Source organism: Achroia grisella, unplaced genomic scaffold, assembly GCF_030625045.1.
Source record: "Achroia grisella isolate CSIRO2021 unplaced genomic scaffold, CSIRO_AGI_Agris_v1 utg512, whole genome shotgun sequence".
In the NCBI taxonomy this organism is placed as follows: domain Eukaryota; kingdom Metazoa; phylum Arthropoda; class Insecta; order Lepidoptera; family Pyralidae; genus Achroia; species Achroia grisella.
This window is the reverse complement of record NW_026712906.1, coordinates 3971037-3998581: the sequence shown is the minus strand read 5'-3', so window position 1 is coordinate 3998581 and position 27545 is coordinate 3971037. Positions and strand designations below refer to the sequence as shown.

At 34.0% G+C, this 27545-nt stretch overlaps 2 protein-coding genes across 2 annotated transcripts in view; one reads left to right on the top strand and one right to left on the bottom strand.

Moving 5' to 3' along the window:
* Positions 1–78: 78 nt before the first annotated feature.
* On the top strand, positions 79–11278 carry LOC131846788 (probable RNA 3'-terminal phosphate cyclase-like protein). The gene is made up of 6 exons (XM_059196185.1): positions 79–718; positions 2188–2373; positions 3059–3228; positions 3959–4093; positions 10072–10242; positions 11041–11278. Exons 1-6 carry the CDS (start codon positions 427–429, stop codon positions 11233–11235), a joined length of 1149 nt encoding a protein of 382 aa, XP_059052168.1. The 5' UTR covers positions 79–426; the 3' UTR covers positions 11236–11278.
* A 1128-nt stretch (positions 11279–12406) lies between these two features.
* LOC131846831 (mucin-2) overlaps positions 12407–27545 on the bottom strand; it is a 155188-nt gene continuing 140049 nt past the window's right edge. The window contains exons 21-25 of the mRNA XM_059196250.1: positions 20082–20270; positions 18048–18302; positions 15854–16711; positions 15279–15581; positions 12407–14551 (exon numbers count right to left, since the gene is read on the bottom strand). Coding sequence (XP_059052233.1) covers positions 14358–14551; positions 15279–15581; positions 15854–16711; positions 18048–18302; positions 20082–20270 — 1799 coding nt within the window. The 3' untranslated portion in view covers positions 12407–14357. The remainder of the gene's footprint in view (positions 14552–15278; positions 15582–15853; positions 16712–18047; positions 18303–20081; positions 20271–27545) is intronic.

Here is a 27545-nt window from a genome sequence, read left to right as displayed (position 1 = left end):
AAAAAAAATGTATTCGACTGAAGGACTTGTATCCATGGACATGTAAAGCATTATTAAAAAAAAAATTGTACACAGAGAGCAAAGCATGTACTAGGTTACAGATAGGTATAGGTGAGACTAGAAGTCTAGAATACAGAAAATCAATTTCCTATCGGAGGGAGTGGTTGAAAGGGGCAATAGGGTGTGCGCATGTCATATTTTGCTATAACCAATCATGTGGCTTTGACCAAAATGCTGAAATCAATAAAATATCAACATGCATATAATCGCCCATGAATAATTATTACTGAATCGTTCTTCGTACAGAGCACGTGTGTTTTGATTGTGATAAATGGTTATTTGTGTAAATTTTTATTTTCATTCAAACAATTCCTGAAGCCACAAGGCAAGTGCATCGTACATAAAAGTAAAGGCAATTTCGCGAAAATGCCGCCAATCATAATCGATGATGTCTTCTGTTACCGAGGCAGTAATTATTTGCGGATGAGACTACTGCTATCAACATTGAGCGGACGATCTGTTAAGATAGAAGGCATTCGGAATAAAGAGACCGATCCAGGTTTAAAAGATTATGAAGTGAATTTGATACGGCTGCTGGATAAGATTACGAATGGCACGAAGGTGGAGCTCGGCGAGACTGGTACTACCTTGTTCTTCCAGCCCGGTATTTTGATTGGTGGTCATGTTACCCATACTTGCTGCACACAGAGAGGCATAGGTTAGTATTTCGATTATTTTTTTTAATTAAATAATAATAAAGGAGGCCTATGCCAAAAGGCATACTGAAATGAGAGATAAAAATAAAATTAGTAAAGTTGAGAATATAGGGCTATATTATTATTTATTATTAATAATAATTAAAGCCTAGAAGGCAACCATAATCTTATTCAAAACAAAGACTTCTTGTTTGTGTTTTTAACAATGCCACAGGTTGTCAATATCAACGACGTAATTGCGCACGCAACCTTTAATATTTGGCTCACATTTTGCTGGGTATATTTGAATTCTATGTGGCTGGGAATAAGGCTACTCTGAATTCAATTAAATTAAAATTTGAATTTGATTTCAATGTGCGAACAGCCTACCCTCATCTTTCCGTTAATTATTGGTTTGCAATATAGGTATCATTCACCATTTTAAATGTCTTGTTTTGTGGAGCTTTATGTTTTGTCAAATGTAAATAACTTTTATATTGCAACTTTTGTTTGAGTTTTAATAAAGTACATTCATATCCTTTTATATCATCAGTCTGCTAATTAAAAAAAAACAAGCAAAGTCTTTAGCTTTATAATATTACTAGCTGTTCCGGCAAACATTGTTTTGTCTTAAAATAAAAAAAAAATTTTGGTGTGAACTACCCCTAACATTTAGGGGGATGAAGAATAGATGTTGGCCGATTCTCAGACCTACTCAATACGCTCACAAAATTTCATGAGAATCGGTCGAGGAGTATGGGAATGACACGAGAATTTTATATATAAGATTATATTATATGTATATATCTTATTATTATATATATTATTATATTATTAGACAGACAGATTGACAAAAATCAGTAGCGCGCGCAACTTCGCATGCGCGGTACCACCGCATTTAAATGTATATGTATGGAAACTTATGTGTAACAACATAAGTTTCTATACGACCTTGCATATCCCCTTACAACCCTTTTTTCGCATTAAAAAGTAGCCTATGTCCCGCGTGGAATTTAACTTTATATTACAAAATAAAATATTTTTTCTAGAATAAAAGTAGCCTAAGTTACTCCTTATTACATCAGCTACCTGCCAAAAAAAGTCCTTTCAAAATACGTCCAGCCATTTCAGAGATTAGCGGGAACAAATAGACAGACAAAAATTGTAAAAAATATTATTTTGGTCTGTGTACTGTATTTATATTCATATGTAGGTAGTAAAAAACGATTATTTCAAAATTACAAACAGACACTCTAATGTTATGTATATATATATATATATTTTGTTTATTTATGTAATCATATATATATCCTCATCATATATATAATTTTTCTGTATTTATTTATTTTTATATTAATTATTAAAGAGTGCCTTATTATCTCTGATGATCAGTGAGACGTATGACTGGTAGAGATTGCCATCAGGCATTAAGTCCGCCATTTATACATTTATGTCTGAAAAAATTGTATAAATAATCTATTTGTAATTTCAGGATATTACTTAGAGGTTCTCCTTGCCCTGGGTCCATTCTGTAAGGAGCCATTGAATGCTGTGCTACAAGGAGTGACCCACAGTGAACTGGATGTGTCTGTCGACAAACTGAAGGCTGCAGCGCTGCCCATATTACTGAAATTCATTTTAGTAGATGATGGACTGGACCTTAAGGTTGTCAGGAGAGGTATGTATATGGTCACCAACCATAAAAATAGGCTGGTGCACAATACAAAAAAAAATAGTTATCGCCCAGTGGTAGAAGGACTGTAATTAATTTAATATTCAGTAAGACTATAGGGCCCAACTGACAAAAGAAGAGAGGCAGAAAAAGAGATGGTTTGGTGACATAAAAAATAATGCTCGAAAAGACTTGATGCAAACTGCCATGGATATAGAGAGTTGGCAGAACATGGATGGGGCTTTTACCCAAGGGAGGCAACATAATAAGAAAAAAAACAACATTAGATAGTTAGAAAAATATGTGTTATATGGAAGTTTACAGCTATAATAATAAAAAATGACTAGACAAATAATATTAGAGAAAAACAATATTAATCTATTTTTAATTAGACCACAAACTTTAACAATAAACTACAGAGTATAGCCTGTGTGTCAAGCACATGTTTTTTTAATTGATTTAATGTATTTTTTATGCATAATTTAAAAAAAATATAGCATTCTGCATTCCTCTACATAAACAATACAAAACAAAAAATATTAATATATAGATATCCTTTTTCAGAAAGAAAAAAAACAATGAATGAATTATAAACTATCAAGAACACAGCAAAATATATGTATAGTAAAAAAAAAAGAAAACTTAAAAATTAACAGTATTAAAAGCTATTATTATTATTTATCCTTTACAGGTGCGCCTCCTTTGGGCGGTGGCGAGGTTGTATTCAAGTGTCCCGTGCAGCGCCACCTCCGGCCACTGCACTGGAAGGAATGGGGGCTCGTGCAGCGCATTCGTGGGGTAGTGTACGCTCTGCGCGTATCACCCACCATGGCTAACAGAGTCGTTGACGCCGCTAAAGGGGTCAGTATATCAGTATACAGGGGCGGTCTACGGCGGTAAGGGCTTTTTGGACTGCAGCCTATAGCCCCGAGAATACAATTGCAGCCGACGTGCCTCGCGACTGCAAACCGGACCTGTAAAATAAAACTAAAATATTAATAAAAATAAAAAACATATAGAAAAACACATAAAACATATAGAAATAACCATAACGTATATATAAATCCATACTTACCTTTTACTATATATATGTATAAATTGATACTTCACTGTTAAAATATATTGTTTGTTTGTAGGGTGTATATGTAAAATTTAATGTTACATACCTGTATACCTACTTATTTGGTAATGAAATTGATCCCACCGCTTGTGCGTAAATAGCGACACCTATAGCAGTTATCACTTCCCTCGCATCGCAGGCGAACGCATCCACGCGTATATATGCGCAAGCGACACGGACAGCTGTAAACTTCAATCGTTTTTCATTACTGAATATTTCACCACTTCACGCTTAACTGTATCGGCTTCAACAATGTTCCTTTTAAGTTTCCTTAGAGTTTCTCCCTAATTAGGTAGCCGAGGGTGGAAGGGATGATGATAAAAATTTTTGACATGCATATGTAACGAAATGTTAGATTAATGAAATGTTACATTATGGAGATATTATTTTAAATAGACTTTGAAATCAGTTGCAAATTATTAACATCTGTTATTATTATCTCTCTGCAATATAAAAATTCTCTTATTTCAGGTCATGTTGAAGTTTCTGCCAGATGTCTATATTAACACGGATCAGTGTCAAGGTCCCAACGCTGGGAGTAGTCCCGGCTACGGAATCAGTCTTGTGGCAGAGACCAATGACAAAACCGTTTACTGTGCTGAATCTGTAAGTATCTGCTATAACCCATTTTGACCCTTATAATGTTGGTTTACTAACAGAAAAATGGTCAGGTCTAATCTGTCCAACACTAAAAACTTGACATCTGACACTCCAGAAATGTAAATATAGTATAATAAACTAAATTAATCAAACTGAGTAATTCAATTGAGTTTCTTGCCAGTTCTTCTCAAATGGATCTATGTATATACTGAACTGGACGGTAGGGAAAAATTTATAACATAAAAATTTGTCGTTCATAAGTGGTTAAAATGTCCTACATGAATAAATTATTTTTAAATTTGAAATTTGAATATCAAACCCTAATTGCCAGATAATACATATGAAGCTACAGAAATGTATATCGTAACAAGCTAAATTAATAAAGGTGACCATTCTCGTCGAGGTCCTGCCACTGTCACTTTGTATTCAAATATACTAAGTGTAAATATACTATGTGACTTCCACGTCTGAAAGTACTGTCCTGACGGTGTATTTATTTGAAACATACTATGTTTTACACTAAATATTGGCTTTTAGTAATAGAGATGGTAAAAAATAATAAAATAATGCCAAACTGCCATCAAGTGGGTAAAATGCCATATGTTTTATCCAATACCCGAAAAAACCGTTCAATCGATTTAAGCTCTTCACAAGGATATCGTTTGTTGGCCCTTTGGAAACAAGTCTCGCATATCGAAAGGGATTTTTTTAATAGGGGTTAAAATTATTTTTTCAATCTTGCTTTGAAGCTTGTGCACCGTTCACCGGGGGAGAGATTGTTAGTGATGAAGATTAGTGATCACATTGTTAGCAATGCACCACGTCAGGTCAACCGTCACGCGGTTATTGCTGGGCACCATCGCTAGTTTATTCCTAACGAGTTTGCGATGAGCTAACTGATTTCTCTTCTTGCTCATCCTGTCATGCTTCACTGGTACCTAGTCAATGTATAGCGTACCTTTAGCGCAGGCGAGTGCACCATGCTAGCCTTGGATACCCGCCGCCAGCGTATACATAAAAAAGATACCACTCACCTCCTATACTCACGTATACATAAACCCAAGGAAATTTATCATGGGAAAAAAATAGCAAAAGCATCAGATATATGAAGGCCATTATATATAAACACTTTTGTACAAGCTCGAACATTATGGTATAAAAGATAATGATCTAAAATTAATGAGAACTTATTTAGAGGATAGGGTCCAAACTGTAGATATTGACGGTATAAAATCTAAGGGAGCTAATATTGGGATGGGCGTTCCACAAGGGTCAATCTTAGGCCCCTTTCTCTTTTTAATTTACATAAATGACCTTCCCTTTATGGTAGAGAAAATTGCAGATATAGTGCTGTTTGCGGATGATACTTCGTTAGTGTTTAAAATTGGACGTCAAACTAATCAATTAGACGATGTAAATTGTGCTATGTCTGCTATATTAAATTGGTTTACATGTAATAACCTATTATTAAATTCCAGCAAAACAAAGTGTATAAAATTTACACTTCCTAATGTAAGACCAATAAATACACAGTTATTGCTTAATGACGAAATAGTAAATTTTGTTAATGATACAGTTTTTTTAGGTATAACAGTGGACTCGAAATTACAATGGGGGCCCCATATTTCAAAATTGGCCAATAGACTCAGTTCAGCTGCATATGCAATTAGAAGAATTAGGCAATTAACAGACGTGGCGACGGCTAAACTTGTATACTTTAGTTATTTCCATAGCATTATGTCATATGGTATACTACTATGGGGTAAAGCAGCCGATATAAATACTATATTTATTTTACAAAAGAGAGCCATACGTTCTATTTATGGTATGGGTTCAAGAGAGTCATTACGTCAGTGTTTTAAAGATTCAAATATCCTCACCGTTACTTCACAATACATTTATGAGAATATCATGTATACACGGAAGAATTTAGACAGTTTTAGAAAACTTAAAGACTGTACAAATAGAAACTTACGCAATAAAAATAAGCTAATTTTACCTAAATGCCGCCTGCACAAAGTCAGTAATTCATTCTATGGTAATTGCGTAAGATTTTATAATAAACTGCCAGAATCTGCACTAAATCTGACAGAGAGGCAATTCAAATCTTATATTAAACAATTTTTATGTAAGAAAGCCTATTACAGGATAGACGAATTCATAGAAGACAACATATCAAGTAAATAATTAGTTTATACAACGTTATAATTTGTTTATCTCATTGCTTTCTTGATTCAATTATTTTAGAAATATGAAAGCGTAGCGGGTTTTGTATTAATTGCCGCATGCATTCTTATGTGAAATGTGAATACTATAAACATCAGATGGCAATTGTGAGTAGCTATGACGTGGTCTGGTGTTTTGAGTAGTCATGCTTACTAAAATGTCCAGACTTGTGGCGGCGTGGTGGGCCGGGTCATTGGGCTCCCTAAAATATGGTCGAGCGCAGTGATGGCTGGCTCATCCGTCATACTCGTGAACGGGTGCTGCTTGTAGGGACTGGTCTGCTCTAATCACTATGACTGATTTCCTCTTATTAATTGTTAAACCAGTTGGTTATGTATTCAATATTTTTTTCTTTTTGAGTATTTAATTGAATTAGTGCTAATCGGTGGTTTGTATTCACACACTTAAACTTAAATTGTAAGTAAGAATAAATTATTTAAAAGAGCAACACACAAGTTTCTTGCTTGTTCTTCTTGTGATGAGACAGCATTCCGAATGAGCGGTAGATTAAAAAAAAAAAATGTTATGACTATTCAAAAGTGCTTCAATGTAAGTTTATTTGAATAAATGATTTTCTATTCTATTCTTATTCTATTCTATTCTAGGATATTTAAAAGTTTTTTGATACGTTTATCATTCAAACATTCAATTAAAATTTAGAGTTTCTTAAAAACATTTTTGTACATACAATACTAAGTATTTTTATTAACTACCTGTAAATAGTCGGCTTTCAAAGCTATAACAATGCATCTTATTCCTTCGTTAAAACTTGCAAGCTCAAGTGTTATATAGCCGTCTCGCTTCCTCTTATTGCTACGCAAAGCGCTTCTAATTCATATTCTCCTAATAGATAATATTCGCTTTTGTCATATTACACGTATTTATTTGTCCTGCTGTAAAATATAATTATAAATAGTAACGTAGAATTAATAATTTCAGATACTAAAGTATCTTTACACTATGAGTAATAATTTATTTATTTCTCTAATAGATGCTTTTCCATTTGCTTTCTAAACATATGTATTGTTTGTAGGTCGCGAATGGGAGGTGGGAGGTTATTCCAGCAATGTGTACTGGCATATCTGAATGATCCTCAAAATGCTGCAGTGCCGTATCTTGGGTTACAGAGGATGAACTGTAATTCATTATGGATATTTACTTCGGTCCTGCTTCCAGATTAGCTTTTTATAAAGGTATTCTGGTTGGCTTCGATCAATGATATCATACGGTAATGCAGCCAAGTGCAATTTTCTTGTACCGTTCATCTTAATTACATTATTATTGTTAAGTAATGGTGTTTCCAGACCTCACCTTGGTCAAATCACCTTCATCAAAATAGAATCGGGCACATGCGTTTTGTAAGCTTTGTATTAATTTCTTAGTTCTAGCTAATTTCTTAGTAATAGGTATGGGCCACAAACAACATTTATAGGAACAATGATTCACGCATTCTGTAGAGTATTTTTAGTTTGTAATAACTTTGTCTAGACAACTGATCACATGAGCTTTAAATTTAAGTTCGGGTTCATTATTATCCCCAGGTTATGTACTCTAGCGGTTCGCTGAACGGTTGATCCCATAATTTTCATTCAAGGATTTTTCAATGTCCTCTGTCTTGTCGATTATGGCTGCCTAAGATCATATCTTTTGATTTTATGAGGTCAAGCTTGTTGTGTTCAACAACAGTGTTCCCTCATTGATTTTTTTTACTGCCGAACCTATCTCATTAGGTGTAAAGAACATTCAGAATTGCAAATCATCTACAAATACATGGTAATTGCAATTATTGTCGGCACTGGAAATAATGAACAATGGCCCTAGAACTGATCCTTGAGGAACTTCTCTCAATACCGGTTGCAACGATGAAGTCGCGATAGACCCATTCCAACCTTCTTATTTGTACAAATTTGCTCCTTCCAGTAAGATAACTGTCGAACCATTTTATGGTGTCTGTCAAAACCTTGATATCCCATCTTTGACAGCAATAAAGCAATATCCAGAGAATCGAACGCCCGAGTAGAGTCCAGTAGCACAAGTGTAATACCTATATATATAGTACCTAACCTTCGTCCTTTTCTTAAGCCCGACTCCAGATCGTGTAGTAGGTTATTAGTTTCATGGTATTGCACCATCTATAGTTTCAGGGTATTCCACCACTTGTAGTTTTACTGTAATCAACCATTTGTAGTTTCACGGTATTCCACCAATTGCAGTTTCACGGTATTACACCATTTGTATTTTCATGGTGTTCCACCATTTGTTGTTTCATGGTATTCCACCATCTGTAGTTTCATGGTATTGCACCAGCTATAGTTTCACAGTATTCCACCATTTGTAGTTTCACGGTACTACTACGCCATTTGTATTTTCATGGTGTTGTACCATTTGTAGTTTCACGATATTTCACCATGTGTAGTATCACGGTATTCCACCATTTTAGTTTCACGGTATTACACCATTTCCACAACTGAGTACACAACTTTCTCCAATAACTAGGATAGAAAGGTATATTTATAGACCTTAAATAATTAATAATCTGGCTTTTTTGGAATCTGTCTTACGACTAATGTTTGCCATTCTCCAAGAAACATCTTGTCACAATCTATTTATTGTTAATACCCGTTATAGCATCTAAAGTATTAGGCAGTATCAGTGTTAGCATGACTATCATGATTCCTGAGTCGAATTTAGAGCCATCAATATTTTTTCTGACCGTGGCTCGTGTAACTCGGCTAGGCGTAAAATTATATATACCATATCTATATATTCAAAATATATCAAGTCAGAGATGCCAATTTCTATATTACCAGAAACATGCAGAAAATTTATATTTATTTCATCACGGTTAGTTAGATGGACTGGCAAATCTTTTTAGACGAGAGGGGATGTGCTTTTAGATTTTTCCAAAGTTTTGACATACCTAACTATTGATATACCAGTTTATAGATGGCTTAAAATAAGATCTTTGTATAAAAGTTACTATATAGTCATAATTTCTGCATTCCTATTTCTTTCATTAAATTTAAATTTCAAAATTAAATCAATCATTCAATATGAGTGAAAATTAACTGACGGTACCAGGCTAGCAATTGCCTTTAGGAGATCTTGATTGCGGTTGAACGGTCGATTACGTATGCTGTTCTCCATTTCTGCGCTACTAGTATTTTATTGTGATTTATATTTTAGAGACTCATAACGAATCATGATTATATGAATCCTAATTAAATTAATGTGAAAATACATTGTTTCACTAGGACGGTTATAGATTATCTTTTATTTCAAATAAAAATATACATTAGGTGTTTAGTTTTCTACATTTATGTAGATATAATCATTTATTTGCATGCAGACTACAGTGTTGCAATGGCGTGCAAACAAAAAGGACGAAGCAAACTAAAATGAATGGCTTTTTTAAAAGACGCAGTATAAAAAAAATCTTATGATTAATAATAATAATAATACTCTAAGGAGAATTTACAAAGGACAATTTACGCAGCGTCATCTAGACCCAAGTAAAGCTAGCTAAAGCTTGTGTTTTGATTTAAAAATAAGTAGATTTTTTTTCGTAGAACCATACATATTATATATAGAAAACACACAGACCGATACAAACAATGAATACAAATGTACAAAACTCATGAATACAAATGTTTGTGCCGTGCGAAGAATCGAACCCACGACCATCGGAAATAAGGCGATGTGCTTAACCGCTACATCTAACCGTCATTGTATCTATAAATGTGATTTTATATTTATAGCAATCAGCTGAAAGTGGCAGCGACGCGATACTTTCTCCCGAGGACGTGGGCCGGGAATGCGCCCTCAAGTTGTTGGACGAGATCCACCGCGGAGGCACCGTGGACTCCTCCTTCCAGTGGTTGGCGGCGTTGTGGATGGCGCTCGGTCAGAAGGACGTCAGCCAGTGCGTTGTAAGTACCATCTTATATATATACAAGCTGACCCCGTTGTTTTGCCATATAAATTAAAATCGCTATTAATCTATTTATTAATAGAGATTGGTTGGTGATTGAAGCGTGAAAATTTAAGTTTATAATTTTAAGACATTATATTGCTTTATCTTATGTTTGCCTTCAAAGTAAATAAATACGTATTTATATAATGTACAATTAAATAAATCCATAAGTTATTTATAAACAATTATCTAAAGAAGGAGTAATATTAATATTTTATAATCGGTCTATCATATCGCTTTACAGCCTGTTAATATTTCAGTTAGGACATCCCTCAGAATACACAAAGATGTTATTGAGACATCTAGTTGATTAAAACCTGTTTATATTTCAGATAGGACATCCCTCAGAATACACAAAGATCTTATTGAGACATATTTAATTAAGGCTGATAATATTTCAGATAGGACATCCCTCAGAATACACAAAATTCTTATTGAGACATATTTAATAAGGGCTGATAATATTTCATATAGGACATCCCTCAGAATACACAAAGATCTTATTGAGACATCTAGTTCATTGAAACCTGTTAATATTTCAGATAGGACATCCCTCAGAATACACAAAGATCTTATTGAGACATATTTAAATAAGGCTGATAATATTTCAGATGGGACATCCCTCAGAATACACAAAGATGTTATTGAGACATCTAGTTGATTAAAACCTGTTAATATTTCAGATAGGACATTCCTCAGAATACACAAAGATGTTATTGAGACATCTATTTGATTAAGGCTTATAATATTTCAGATAGGACATCCCTCAGAATACACAAAGATGATATTGCGACATCTGAAGGACTTCTTCGGGGTGATGTTCAAGCTGGACGTGCAGTGGGCAGAGGAAGCTGATTCGTCTGACGAGGAAGAGTACAGCACACCTCACAAGATGAAGTTGACGTGTGTTGGTATTGGCTATGTTAATATAAGTAGGAGAACCCTTTAAATATATGTTGTTATGTAGAAACTAATCATGCATTTTTATTTACTTATTTATATAAATGGATTGGCCAAATAATAATAAATTATTATTATTATAGTTGTACTACTACTATTATTATTAAACAATAATAGGAATATCTCAGGATAACTCGCACAGCGTCATCTAGTCCCAAACTAAGTAGAGCTTGTGTTATGGGTACTAGACAACTGATGTAAATACGTAGATAATTTTTACAGTCGATACAATCAATGTTATATACAACCATTACTAACAATCTCCTTCCCTCTTGCATACCTGAGTTACCTGATTACAGAAATAGGTGAGATATCTAAACGATTTTGTACAAACTAGAAACCAGGTTTTCCGAATCGTATTGTAGAGTCCGACTCCTCGAACTGAACGGAGTTGGCGGAGCTCATAACTATTATATACATATACAGCTCGTAACTATTCTTAGAATTAAACAATATATCCAGTGTTAAGTTTAGTTACCCAATAAATTTATGAACGCACCCTGTTGACGGGTATGAACAGTTTATATGGGAAAATAAAATTGTTGTTTCAACTATTTTCCATGCAATTTATTCATATGTTCTCATTACTTATACTTTCCTTGGAGTTTGAAGAGAAATATTTGAAAACCAAAATTAGCCAAATCTGTTTGGCTGTACTCGAGTTTTAGGTAGACTAACAAACGTATTTTTCTTATATATATAAAAGAGAATGGATAATTTATAATACTTAAACGTATCTTTGGATAATGAACTCTATAGAATATAAATAAAATTGTAAGAGAAAGTGAAATGACATGAAACATTTACGCGCGATAACACTCACGAATGTGCGCATTACCCGCGCTAATTCGCGCGCACTGCAGACGAAATAATACAGACTTACGAAACATATGTATTGGGAAAGGAAACAACAGTTACTAGGTACAACAAAAACACATTTTTATTTTAATTATTTTTTAATAACCTTAAAAATAAATTCACTTAATTATAATAATTGTAAAATAATTAAGGCACATTTTCAAATAATAACTTCATCACATAAAAAATAGATTAAATAGAAGTGCTTGCTAATATAAATTTCTTTCAAATTCGATATAAAATTTTGATTCCTGTCACAGTCTAACAATTTATTCAGTTTGATAATTAATGTACTAGAGTGGCAAAAAAAACGAACAGCTCACCAGACAGTAAGTCGTCCCCGTCGCCTATATACATGTACAGCATTACGAATTTCGTGTCTCCTCCGATCGATCCCCCGTCCAATTCAAACAGGGATCGAAATTACGACAAAAGTCGTATCCATCAAGCGGTAGTCGGCCTTCAGTCGCTCCATAAGTCCTTCGCCATTCTGCGGGTTTGGAGTGCCATTTGGGGCCAACAGGACTAGAGTAGTCCAAAAAAAAAGAAGTGATGCCCACAATACTGCTCAAGCGTTACCATTCCAGAGACCAAAGATGTTTTGTCCGGTAATTTCACCTCCTTTTTAAACCGAAACACGTCTTACAAAGCTAGGTAAGTGCCTAGTGGCTGTAGACTGATTTACCTTCATGGGTAGACAACTTGTTATGAAGGAATATGAATTATATATACTGTGATCCTTTTTCAAGGACGTATATTTCATATTGATTAAAGTGATAGAAAAATAGAAGTTTTTAAAGTAAAGATCAAAAGAGTATTCAATTGGCAGTGATTATTTACTTAAATTACAAATTAGACAACATGTAAAGAATTAATGCATTTCTTGTAGACCGTTTATTTACAATCAGCTAATAAATTGATGTCACAATTTTTTAGCATTAACTCTGATTTTTTTTTTTTTTATTCTCTACCTTACTTTTTTTTCTCTTGTTAGGTAGCGTTCACTCCATACTTTACTTTATTACTTATTTTTTATACACTGTGGCTTCTAGTGTCATATGTCATAGACAAATACACACTGTTAAAAAAATAATAGATGCTTTGTGATCACTTTTCGCACAATGATAAAAAAGTAGTTTGACAATAAATAACATATAAACAAAACAATTATTTCAGTAAAAAATATAGTTATGGTTATTTCATTATAAAATGTTTTCGTAATAAGCATACATTCTTTTTATTTGTAGTAGGTACATGAAAAACTGCGTTAATTCGATCGTACATGTTGTTCAAGAATTAAAAAAAAAATATTGACTTAGATTAATTCTTTCTACACACAAGAATTTTACAAACTCATTGAAGATTGATTCGAAGACATGTTCAATAAGCGTAAAATTCATTAGATGATTATTACATTATCAAATCCATTGCATGATATCTACATTTAAAATTATATTGTTCTCTTTACAGTATACCTAAGTTATAAAATATATTGTAATAATTAAAACTGCGACAATATCTTTACAAATACTTTTTGATTTTATACATTTGATAATGTAATAGCATCTTTACAATTACAATATATACATAAATTAAATGTTCCTTTCAGTCAATAATACAAAGAAATATAACTAAAATATGTCTACGATAGTATAGAAACTGTATGATACGTATACTATACTCAGTAGTATCATCCACTATTACAGAAATGGATATAGAATTAGATATTCTTTTAACTTGTTACGAATTTGTGTTACCTATACGAATCTTTATTTCATCTAACATATAATTTGTAAAATTTCTATGTTAGGTACATATAGGTATCTATTTCAATTGAGTTCCACTTTAAATTTTGATATTTTCATTGTATAACTATGTTTTGCATCTATACTTGATATGGACTATTATTTCATACGTGTTATTTCAAAAACTCGTCACTTTATGTAGTTCACAAATTCCAGTAATGCTAGATTCTGTCACAACGGCTTTTTAACATGTTTCTAATTCCGTTAAAGTGATACTATCATCATATCATTTCATCAGAGTTCCAAAAAGATATGGTTCGGATATTGTACAATACCGTAGGACAGACAGACAGATGGATATCCCACTAATACTCCTGTATATGGTAGTTTTATATCTCCTCTAATATTAATGTTAGAAGTTTGTGACAGAATTCAGTATTACATCGTCAATTTTCTAGTTTAAATATATTTATTTATTATAGGATGTTCTGTTACCCATAATACTACTTCAAGCATCCTTCTCAGCACAGCCAAGTCCCGCCGACCAGTTGCAAATGCCACCGACGGGATCGAAGCTGAGACCTTTGGGACAGACGTACTCCCAGCCGAGTAGCGATCCGCTCTCCATGCGTGCGCATGATATGAACTTCTTGCAGGAAGTCGGGTGCGGGAAGTTGCCGATGTCCAGACATTCTATTGTGCCTGAAATAAAAAATATACCTTTTTAAATGGTACTTATTAACCCTTCCTTATTCCTTCCCACTGTCCTATTTTTAGGACATGAATTTTTTTTTTTTACAACAAACTATATTTTTATACTATAGCTACTATTGAAATTTGTATTTTGAAATATTTTTTCTATTAAAATTTGTTTTTTGGTAGTAATACATATTTACGTCATTTTAATACATATTATAACTTTTTTTTAATATATTAAGACCTTAATCCTATTACATCGATGCTTGGGAAGTAATGGGTTAACCACTTAAATCATACAAATTTACTTGTAGTTAGACCATAAAATATATAGTAGTAGGGTAGAGGATTATTACTAATAATGATGGCAACCCAATTACTAGCAATATACTCGTACTTTGGCAGGTCGAACTCTACATGGTTCGCATAGGAAACCATAGTGGTTAATTTTTGGTAAATTTGCATATTTCTGTTAGATAAACAGGCAAATATACAGAACATGTATGTAACTAATAATATTATAATTATAGATACAGTATGTTTATTTGCTACGGTTTCATGTATCAATAAACATTTTTGGAAAATATTAGTACGCATTTGGATCTCCATAGGAGAGGAATATGGGATAAATATTGAATAGTTTCCTGGACAATCTTAGTCATATATTAACAATTTTACTAAAAATATTTAAGTACAGTTTTACCGACTTTGTTATCGTAAGGATTCAACAAACCTTTAGCGTGCAGAACGACCTTGGTCCCTTCCACGTATTTCTCAGCCACCTTCTCCTCGCTGTCATCATAATAGTCATAATTCAATATCGGTCTGTATGTCCTGTTGGGAACAGTCTTTTGGACCTTGCTGAATGGTTTAGCGGTGGACTGCACCCTTCGTGGTTTGGCAGTCGTTACTACGGGCACGAAAGCTTCTGTGGTCGGAGGCTGCGTCGTCGATATCTTACGGTATATCTTCTTTCTTTGCAGTTTTCTCGGTATAGACTGCTGAGTTGTCACTGGCGATAGATATTGATATTCATCTGTAATATAATTTCCAATTTATTAAATGTATTAATATAATTTCATCAAAATTAGAGCCACCAGAGTTAAAAGTGCTGGAAAGTGAGAGGTGCGTTAAATATAGCCCGTAGACCCAAGGATGATAAAGTTTCATGAGAAAGGCCGTACCTAAAAAGAGTTTGGAAGTTTTTGTTTGTTAAAATACAAGTTAGTAGAGGTAGACGGCATTCTGTCACAGAATTCAGAATGTTGGAAGGTTAGCAGTTAGCATGTTCCATATACACTCACTCACCGTCATATGCCTTCGTGACGGGCGACTCCAACAAATATTCCCTAGTGAAATACGCTGGCTCTTGACTCAAACCTGTATACCCATCTGTGGAGAAAGCATAATCCTCAACCGGTACAGGTATCAACTTTGGATTGGATCCGAGATACCTTGCAGTAGGCGTACTGATTGTCAGAGATTCTCCAGTACCGCCCTGATTCGAAAATTGTCTAGTTCTTTGATTGCCGTTTAAGGATTTCGGCACTGCTGATGTGCTAGGCAGGTCTGAACTTGTGGGCTGCGTGATACCTGAAGTTCTTGAGTTTTTGACGTACGAAGTTCTAAAGGTGGACTTGGGTATTGCGAAGTTTGTGCTGGGTGTGATCGTGGGGTCAGAATATTCGGTTGTGTCAACATACTTGGTTGTATACTCGCTTGTGGTCTTTGTTTTTCCTAGCGGAAATCGAGTGCCTGTCAAACCTACATGTGTAATAGTTGGTTCGGAATTTATCAGCTGCTGCGGGAGTTTTGTCGTGAAAGCGTTTGTGCTGTACGTGGTTATTGGTGCAAAGCTTGTGGTTCTAGATAGTTTGGGGGCTTCAAATTCTATTGCGGTAACACTGTATTCTGGACCTGTTGATGTGTGTACGTTGTCACGTGTCGGTAGAACGGTTGTGCTCAAGTAATCATCAGAATAAACTGTTTTCCTGCTCTCCGTGTACGTCTCTGTGTATTCTGGACTCGTGAAATCGTATTCTGTGATTGTTTTTGGCGATGTCTTTATGTGTGGTTGTGTGTCTTCATCATAGTTTGGGATGACGGGTATTGGTGCGGCAAGAAGTTGGTGCGCCGCTATGGCTACCGCAGTTTCTGGGCTGATATCTGTTGAAATAAATTTATCGCTCCCTAAGAATACTAAATAAGTTTTACCATCTTACCAATAGATTTACCCTACAGCTGGTTGCGAGGGTAGAGGTAATAGTGGAGGATAGTGCCACAGTTGTGAACAATGTCAGGTCACACCGTTCACATAAAAACCTTCATGGGTAATTCATAATGAATTTGCTAAGGACTAATTAACCTTGAGTTTAGGTTAATTGGTCCTTAGCAAATTAATTAGGAATTAACCAATCAAATCGAATTTCATAATCATGAAAAAAACATTGGTTGACTTTGTAGTGTTTTTGACACAAAATTCAATTTCATCTGTACAATAAGCAAGGTAAACATATAACATTCCAATTTGGCAACCGCAAACCCCAACACAACAAACTTCAACACATAACAAATCCCAACACATAACAAACCTTAACACATAACATATCCAAACACATAACAAAACAAATTAAGCTAACAGAATAAGCATTCCCAGACTTGCATTAGCAAGTTAAAATGTCACATCACGAAGTCCTGAGGAACTGAGCAGCTAAATCGCTTTTTTTTATACTACGTTGGTGGCAAACAAGTATACGGCCCATCTGATGGTATTTAAATTATTGTAGCCTATAAATGAGGCTATAATTCATGCGTCCATGATTGAAACACCAGTGCGTATTGCTGACCCAAAGTTCAAATTCAATAATCGCAACACATGTTTATAGGAGCTCAGTGCTATATTCTTATGTCAAATATTTTGGTTTGGAATAATGGACATTACACTGGTGCAAGAGAAAAAAATATTGAAATAAAACACGCTACAGCAGCGGAGTTATACTTGAGGAATGCTATTCTTTTATGGAAAGAAACTTGTGCCCTGTAGTAAAATAACAATTGATTCTTATTCCTTTGCAAATATTACCAAAAGGCTTCTAAGTTTGGTACCTAATACGTTCATGCACATGCAAAATATTGGATAATACAGAAGAATAAATCGTTAAAAGAGAAGATTTACGTTTATGTAATACCATTAGCAATTTCTATCCTACTCAAGATTTTACTGCTCATTTTAAACATCTATACATACAAATATAGCAGATCATTGAAGATCTAAATAATCTGATAGTGGTGTAGAGGTAAGGAATGGTCAGCAATAGTGAGTATTGTGCCATTTGCTCGCATCAGTAGTCAGATAGACTTCCCTCTGTCGCGGTACTTTTGGTAAACATCGGATCTTTCATTCCTATATCATCAGTTTATACCATTAGCGCAATAGCACTCACCATTCCATCGTCATCCACTAAAGTAGTATTACAAAACACAAAATAATTAAAAAAAATACCTTCAATGTCAACCGTGGTTCTTCTCTCAGTCGTTTCGTATACTTCATCGTTCTCCAAATCTTTTAGAGCTTGTACCAAACGATTCTTCTTTGAACTATTGTTGTACTTCTTACTATGTCTCTTATTCTCTTCTTCGTTTGTGGCTGATGGGTTTTGGTCGCCTGCTTCTTCCTTAAGGGTCAACAGTGGCCGTCGCTGTACTTTGGAGGCAGATTTTTGTGTAATTCTTGGTTGTGTAGACTCATCATTGTAGTCTGCAGAAAAAACGTATTTCTTAATGATTACCATAATGACTTTAAGGACTTTAAGGTCTTCCTTTTAGGTCAATAAAAATTACCCTATATTTTCAGTTGGACATAACGAAATATCGTAAATCAATTTTTAAAAAATAGGTTAATTATTCTATGATCTCTGGCATAGGGATAAACATTCCAACCAAAGACGCAAGATCTATTCGAAAGATACGTCTGAGATTGATGAAAAAAAATTTAATTGAGTTGCTAGATCATTTCGACTGAAACTCGCCAAACTGCACGGTAGGTGTTTAGTTTTTTTTCCGTTCACATAGTGAAATAAATATTTATATACCAACAAAGGAGCCACTTTCGGTAGTATCAAATGCGTTGAATAGGTAGTATCATATTAAACTTGATTAGCAAAAGCAATATTAATAATATTATAAACGCGAAAGTTTGTGACTATGGATGGATGTTTGTTACTCTTTCACGCAAAAACTACTGAACGGATTGTGAAGAAACTTTACAGTATTATAGCTTATACATCAGAATAACACATAGGCTATACTTTTATAAGATATTATGAAAATTGGGAGAAATATAATGATAAATGTCAAGTAAGTGTGATACAGACGAAGTTACGCGGGTCAGCTAGTATAAAACAATGTCTACACTTTTCAACGTACTGTATTAAATTTTGAATATATTATATATATTAATATAATATTGAGCACACGTACTAGTATACTATACATGTACATATATGTATATAAAAATATATAAATATATCTTCTATATTTATAAATGATATTATCTACCTATATTATATGTAAAAAAATTACAGTAAATTATATATACATCTTTACAATTTTACGTTTACGGACTTTATTAGATAAGAATCTTATATATAAAATTCTCGTGTCACAGTTTTCGTTGCCATATTCCTCCGAAACGGCTTGACCGATTCTCATGAAATTTTGTGAGCGTATTCAGTAGGTCTGAGAATCGGCCAACATCTATTTTTCATCCCCCTAAATGTTAGGGGTAATCCACCCCTAAATTTTTTTTTTATTTTTAGAGTAAAAAACAACGTTTGCCGGGACAGCTAGTAATAATATAATGATAAATGTCATGTAAGTGTAATGCAGACAAAATGGGTCAGCTAGAAAAGTAATAATATATTGGAATATTGCCGGTTCAAATCAACGTATAATTTAGTATAATAAAGTAGCCGTAACTCTCACATTGTTTTACTTTATTATATAATCTCTGTAGGTACTAAAATTATACTCATCAAAAATAAAGATCGTATATTTAGGGCGCCAACTTTCAAAACAGTACGGCCGGCTGACGATTCAAATGTAAGTTGCGACCAATTGATATGACATTTAAAAATGAGCCGTATTCATATGGTTCCAGATTCTTGCTTCCCGTAACACGGTTTTTCAACTAGCACGAAAGGTAAGCCTTTTTCAACTATGTGCCTTAATGTATTTGTATTTGTTCAAAGTTGGGAGAAAAATGTCCTGTTGAAAATCAGCGCCGCACAAGAGCATACTGTCGGCATACGTTGAATATGTTTTTTTTTTGTAAATTCATTGGCAACTGTAAATTATTAACTTATATATTTAGCAATTTACGTAACTTATACAACTGCTGTTAATTATGTTTGAAATAAATTCTTGTTGTTCAAATATTTTTTATATTTTTAACTTATATCTTTAAATTATATACTTATACAATGTTTGTTAAATTTGTAATAAAAAAATTATTGTTATTTTATATAAAAGACCATACCATTTTCATCAACATCCTGCAACACTTCCTCTTCATCATCCGGCTCCAGGTCTATGAGCTGCGTGCTTGTGTTCGTGCTCGCTGTGCTTGTGCTCGTCCTGCTTGTGCTGGTGCTGGTGGTGGTACTGGTGGTACCGGGTCTCCTGCGTCCAACGCGGAATGGCCGCTGCGATGACGTCGCCACAGATGCTGAAACAAATTTATTTTAATTTATCAAACATGACACCTCTTTCACAATGCCTTGGTGGCTTAGCGGTTTAGCACATCGCTTTACTTCAGGTGGTCGCGGGTTTGATTCCTCGCACGACACATTAGACCTGGGAACGATTATTTATATAGGCCTGGGTATTTTTCGTATGTATTTACAAATTGTACTTAAGTATTTGTATCAGTTGTTTAGTACCATAACACAAACTCTTTTCAGCTTCGGACTAGATGGCGCTGCGCGAATTGTCCAGGGTTGTTATTATCACTAATATTACTATATTTAATACTAATGTAACTGTATGTTTGTATGTTTATTCGTAACTAAACGTATGCTGCGGCATTTGCCGCGTAGCCTGCATCTATTACTGTAATGTTAAATACAATACGCTGTTGCAAATGTAGTAAGTTTAATTTATTTGTACAAAAACATACAAAATGTTTATTGTATCATTCTTTAATGATACCTCTAACATTTACGCCAATTAAATGAATGGCCCGTACATCAATCATCCGAAATGGAACAATCGGCACGTCATATTTTCGCAAATAAACACTATTGTTTGATGCGTGCACGCACCGTGAAACAGCCGGAAACGGTAGCAAAACATCCAAACATCTGCGCGTCGACTGTCTTTTGTTTCGTATAGATGTACACACGCGAGTCGTTTCATCATGCAAATAATGAAAAAAAAAACACGCGAAGGGATTAGACTATTAGAGAGATCGTAGATGATGATAGCTGTATGCAATACCATAGATAATATTACATAGCAATACTAATTGGATACAGCCACGCTGACAGAATAAACTGGCGGTGTTACTGGCCGATAACACGGAAAGATTTTTTAAATAGTCGAATATTCTTGAGTTTATTCATAGGTAATAAAAAATAAATGTAAACCTCCATATTATATTAATGTAACTGAATTTATTTAATTTGTTATGCTAGTATTGTAATCTAAATCCTAGATAGTATTACAATAGAATAGCTATGATGTAGAAGCGACATGTTTGTTTAAAGTACCAATTCAAGTCGCTACTCGTCTAAAATACTAAGTACTAGTATTGTCTCAACTGAGTTTTGGAGGTTAGGTATGCGTTTAGAAATTCTAGAATTTCGCGCCATTTTCTTATGCACAAATACAGAGTATAAATTTTTTTTTTTTTTTTTTTTCTCTTCTTTGGCAAGAGGCTAGTGTTGCCTATTATGCCACTAAAAACAGGAAACGAGACGGGATAATGGAAAGGAACGGGTTAAATTTTGAATATACTCGGAATTAGTGATCATGGGTTTTAAAGTTTAATGTTATTATGGGAAATAAAAGACGCAAGAGATTTATAAATTATAGGATTAGGATGAGCTAATAGGCATACAATGGATGAAGGAAAAGGAATTTCTAATGAGATGAGTGTCTCTATAAATGAAGAACGATCGTAAGAGGAGCAGGAAAACACAATATGATTTAGATCACCCACATCTTCTCCACATTCACAGATATTATTGTCTTTTATACGTAGTTTTGTTAAATGTTCAGGGCTGCAAACATGACCAATTCGCATACGAATCAAAACACTAGTTGATCTTTTATCAAGATGTAATTTGAAAAACCACGGTTTAAGAGCTATAAACGGTTGGACTAAACAGTACTGTTTCCCTTTAATTTTGCTACTTATTGTCCAATCTTGACTCCATGAATCATGAAGACAAGACTTAGACAAGGCAGTCAGATCATGGCAAAAGTTTTTATAAGGAAATAGATCTCCAGATAATATAGCTTCATTCGCAAGCAAATCTGCTTTTTCGTTGCCCCGAATGCCACAGTGACCCGGAATCCAAACAAAAGATACAATATGTCCTTTGAGACGAATGCTATTCAACATATCTCGGATATCAAAAATTAGAGGATACTGTTTAGATGATTTGAATGGACATTTAATTAGAGCTTGAAGAGCACTTTTAGAGTCCGTAAATATAACAGTTTGCTTAAGATTAAAAATTTTAATATATTCTACTGCTTTAAAAATTCCATAGCATTCACCAGTAAAAACAGAGGTCTCTGGTGGAAATTTAATTTTCTGAGTTATATGATATTGTGAGTGGTAAATTCCTACACCAACATTTCCTGTATGTGAGTGTTTCGATGCGTCACAATAAATTTGATGATGGCTTTCCCATTTAGAGTTTACTACTTGATTAAACATTGCATTTACATTAGGATGTTCTTTTTCTATGTTAATATCAAAATGAACATCAGGGGTAAAAGTTAAAGATTCATATGCTGAACTAAATAATGGAAGACAGGGAGATCGATGAGTGGGAGCTCGGATGGCAGTAAAAGTTCTGTAACTTTTTACTAAGCAAGGTAGAGATTTATGAGACCAATAGGATGACGAAGAAACAAGATCAGAGAGCGATTGCAATTTAGGGATCAGAGGATGATTAGAAAACTGTAAAATACGAAATAAAAATTTATCAGATAAATACTGACGCCTTAAATACAATGGAGGATCACAACATTCTACTTGCATCGCATTAATGGGACTAGATTTCATGGCGCCCAATATAATCCTTAGAGCTTTAGCTTGAATATTATCCAATTTTTTTAGGGCTGTAGCATTAGCAGGTTCCAAAATAAATGTACCATAATCCATAACACTCCTTATGAGAGCATTATATATTAGTTTTAATTGAAATGGATGGGATCCCCACCACACACCCGTAAGGCATCTTAGAATATTAAGAAGTCGTTCACATTTAGCTGAAACGTATTCACAATGTGGTAAACCAGATAATTTAGAATCGAGAATTATGCCTAAAAATTTTATTTTTGTCTTTACTGGGATACACTGATTATTGTAACAGATATTTATAGGGGGTGGAACTCGCATTCTAGAAAACAGAACAACTGCACTCTTAGCCGCAGACAATTCAAGACCGTTACAATCCATCCAAAATTTTAATTTTTCTAAAGAAGTGGAAATTAAAGAACACGCTTTTTGAACAGAATGATCAATAAAATACATCAATAAATCATCCGCATATTGAAGTACAACGACTTTCTCACTGTTTTGATTTACATATGACTCTAAGTCGTATGTATAGATGTTATATAAAAGAGGACTGAGTGGTGATCCCTGCGGGAGACCCTTCCATACAACTCGAGACAAAATATTAGAATCAGACAATATAACGCTAATGGATCTTTCCGTCAAAATATTAATAATAAAGTTAGAAAGTATGGGAGGAACATTCAAATCGCAAAGCTTTTTCCATAATATGTTAATATTGACATTGTCATACGCAGAGTTAATATCTAAGAAAACTGAAACTACCGACTGATTTTTAGAGAATGCCAAACGTATATCTGAAACGAACAGACTGATTCCATCTAATGTACTTTTACCCCTTCTAAACCCATACTGACTTTCAGCTAATAGTTTTTTACTTTCGACATACCACTCTAAACGAGTTTTTACTAAATTTTCAGCAATTTTTAAAAGAACTGTGGAAAGAGCTATAGGACGATATGAACTACTGTCATCGGAAGGTTTGTTGGGTTTTTTAACTGGCAATACCGTGTGATGTTTCCATGACGACGGAATATTCCCAGTTAACATTACTGAATTTATGAGATTAAGGTAATACAACATACATTCATCATTAATATTCGCTAAAAATGAATATGGAATGTGGTCATTTCCTGGAGATGAATCTTTCGTATGAGACAGAACGGTTTTAAGTTCCGTAAATGTAAAAGGACTGTCAAGAGCTGAAGAGTTTATATTTTTATTGGTGGAAAGTGGCCGCGTTATGGGATCCATATGAGATACGTAGGGTGGTGCTAAACGATCTAGAAACTCGTTAGCTGTAGTCTCTGATAATGTAAAAAAAGGAGAATCTTGGAAAGCAGATCTGTATCTTTTTATATTACGCCATACAAGGGAAGGATGAGTATGAGGCGAAATAGAAGAACAGAAACGTTTCCATCCTTCTGACTTCTTTTTCTTTAAAAGTTTCCGGGTGGAGGCTAGTAGGGCAGATAGATTGGTGAAGTTTTCTGAACTCATATCATTACAATATAATCTTTCTGCCAGTTTCCTGGATTTAATAGCTGTAGTACATTCATGGTCCCACCAAGGTGGAGAAGGAATTTTATTATTATTATGTTTGTTTACAGGAAAAACTTCATCAGCGACTTGTATCAAAATTTTGCTGAGGGCTTCAGAACAGTCCGATTCATTACCAGAAGTAATAGGAGGGAGAGATGATAATTTATTTTGTACACCAATTTGGAATTTATCCCAATTATTATTATTATTTAACTTATGTTTGTAAAAATAATTTCTTTTTCGAGGATGTTTTTTATGAATTGGTAATGAAATGATAATAGGAAAATGGTCACTCCCATATGCAGATGAAAGGATAGACCATGATAGAGAGGAAGATAAATTGGAAGAACAAATAGAGAGATCTACAGCACTATTTCTTTCAGTGGGAGCAGTAATACGAGTAGGTACTGGGTCATTTAAAACACACAGATTATGGGAATCAAGAAGGCCTAACAATTGCTCACCATGGTAATTAGAATAGGAGCTGCCCCAAGCTTGATGATGGCAATTGAAATCACCCATTATTAAAAAAGGTTTAGGAAGAATTGAAAATAACTCATTTAAATATGCAATAATTGAAGAGGAAGGACGAGGTATATAAAGGGAGACTAAACAAATATCGCTGACAACAGCAGCAACCATAGAAATATTGTTTTTGTCAAAAAGAGGTAAAGAAATAGAAGAAAAATGAGTAGCTTTATTGATGAGTAAGGCAGCCCCACCATACCCATCTGGCCTATCATCTCGAATACAAGAGTATTCTGATAATTTGAAATTATAATCAGGTTTAAGCCAAGTTTCAGTTAGTGCAATAACAAGTGGTTGTTGATATTTATTGATTAAATGAATTAAATCACTTTTTTTGCTAAGTACACTTCTGCAATTCCATTGGACTACTTGATCCATTATGGAGTAGATTTTTGAATATTTCTATAAATGGGGCAACGTGGGACGGTATTATATTAGAACTTACAAGTAAGTTGATTAATGAAATAATAACTTCTTTAATATTAGATTGACTTTCATTTTTATACTGACTGTTAAGCGCACAGCCATTAGAAGGGGAGGGCATATTAAAATCTTTTATAATATTCTCATGGGCAACTTTATCATACCCAACATAGGATGGATGAGGAGATTTAGGTTTTAAGAATACGGTTTTTTTATAAGATTGTTTAAAAGCAGTATCATTATAAGTTTTTGATTCAGATATATTTTTTAAAGTGCTGAATGATGTTCCATGTGCTGATGGCGTGGAAAGGACTTCAGCAAAAGACTTTGTAACAGCAGGGTGCAATTTTGAGGCCTCAGCATATGAAATACAATTTTCAGCCATATATAACTTTATTTGTTTTTGTCTATTGAATTCTGGACAAGATTTGCTAGTAGAAAAATGATTTCCTGAACATAAACAGCAAAAAGCATCTTCAACATCACATGTTTCTCCTGTATGATTTTGACCACATTTAAAACAACGTGGCTTTGACCTGCATTGAATTTTAGTGTGACCATAACGACAGCAATTGAAACATTGTATAGTTGGATAAGTGTATAATTCCACTGGTAATGCATTATAACACATGAATATTCTTTTTGGTAGTACCTGACCATCAAATGTGACTACTACTGTCTGAGAAGGTTTCCAAGTGGGAGAGCCATCAACAACAACTTTGTAATTTAGCCGTCTTATTTTAAGTATATTGCCACAACCGATAGGAACAGAAATATTTTGTAATATTTCATCTGGACTCCAATCACTCGGAACACCTCGTACCAGACCCATACGTGTAATATTAAATGTTGGTATAAAAGCCTGTAATTTGTAATCATTTAAACTGTTATGATTAATGAATGTATTAGCATCATGGTAAACTGAGAAAGATAATGCAATTTTATTTCGTCCAATGCGTTTTACACTTCCATTAATAATGTTTTTAAAATACTGTTTTTTGAGGAATTTACCAAATGTCACAGGGTGAAGTGTAGTACCGTCATTTGGAGACTTTTCTTGTCTTACTACATGAACTAAGTATGGGGCATGGTCTGTGGGTTCATACATTTTCCTTGCTACTGGTTCAGAAATATTATTATTTTCATTTGTTTCTTTAGATGTGGATGGATGAGGGGGATCTAAATTTACAGATTGTGGAGTGAAAATCACTTCCGTGAGAGGTTTTTGTATTTCAATGCCATCATTTATGTCATCTGTACAGTGGCAATCTGTAATTTTATCTGAAGAATTTTTTCTTCTCCGTTTATTACAACTTTTACAAAATCTTTGTAACCGACTGCGTTTTATCGATCGGTTTGAACAAGACGTATCGGTTTCCATACCCGATTCGCATGAAATTGTAACATAGTTAGAAGCCGGAGGGACAAATCCCCCCGGGTCGGGGGGATCGTCCATAGAAATGAAAAAACGAAAAACTTACCAATAAAACAGCTAACTATTTATACTAACTACAATAAACAAACTAAATAATAGATATTAAAGAACTAAATACAGTATCACAATCACTAAATAATGAAAAATATGTATAAAATTTAAATCAAAAGAAAAAACGCGCCCGCCAAGTTTAACGTTTCCCGCCTATCTCGAGTATAAATTTTTTTCACAGTATCTAAATTAATCGTTCAAAAAACGAACAGATTTATGTGTAATCCGAATACTTTATTAATTGAAACTTCTATAGAGCTATAAACATTTTAACATTGAAGTAGATTTTATACCAAAATGTCTACGGTATCTCTGTCGCATTTATTACAGTCCCGAAGCAGTTTGCTGCGTAAGTTGTTTCGGTACGGCGGTAAAAATACAGAATTTGGAAGCATAACACATTAGGCCTTCGGAAAGGGAAAACTTAAGAACAACTTGTAACTAATTATAAGTACCTACCACAGATGCGTCGCTTATCTATCATACATCTGTATATAAAGATTAAGTACGTCATACTCTGAACGAGTACTGCATCTAGGGACTGATCTGCTCTAATCACAACGACTGTTTTAAACCTATTGCGTACTTAATATCTCAAGCTAATAAATGAATGCTAGTTGGTGGTTTGTATTCGCATGTTTCGAATTGGAAATGTAAAATTACAATGAATATTTAAAAGAGCAACACGCAAGTTTCTTGCTCGTTCTTCT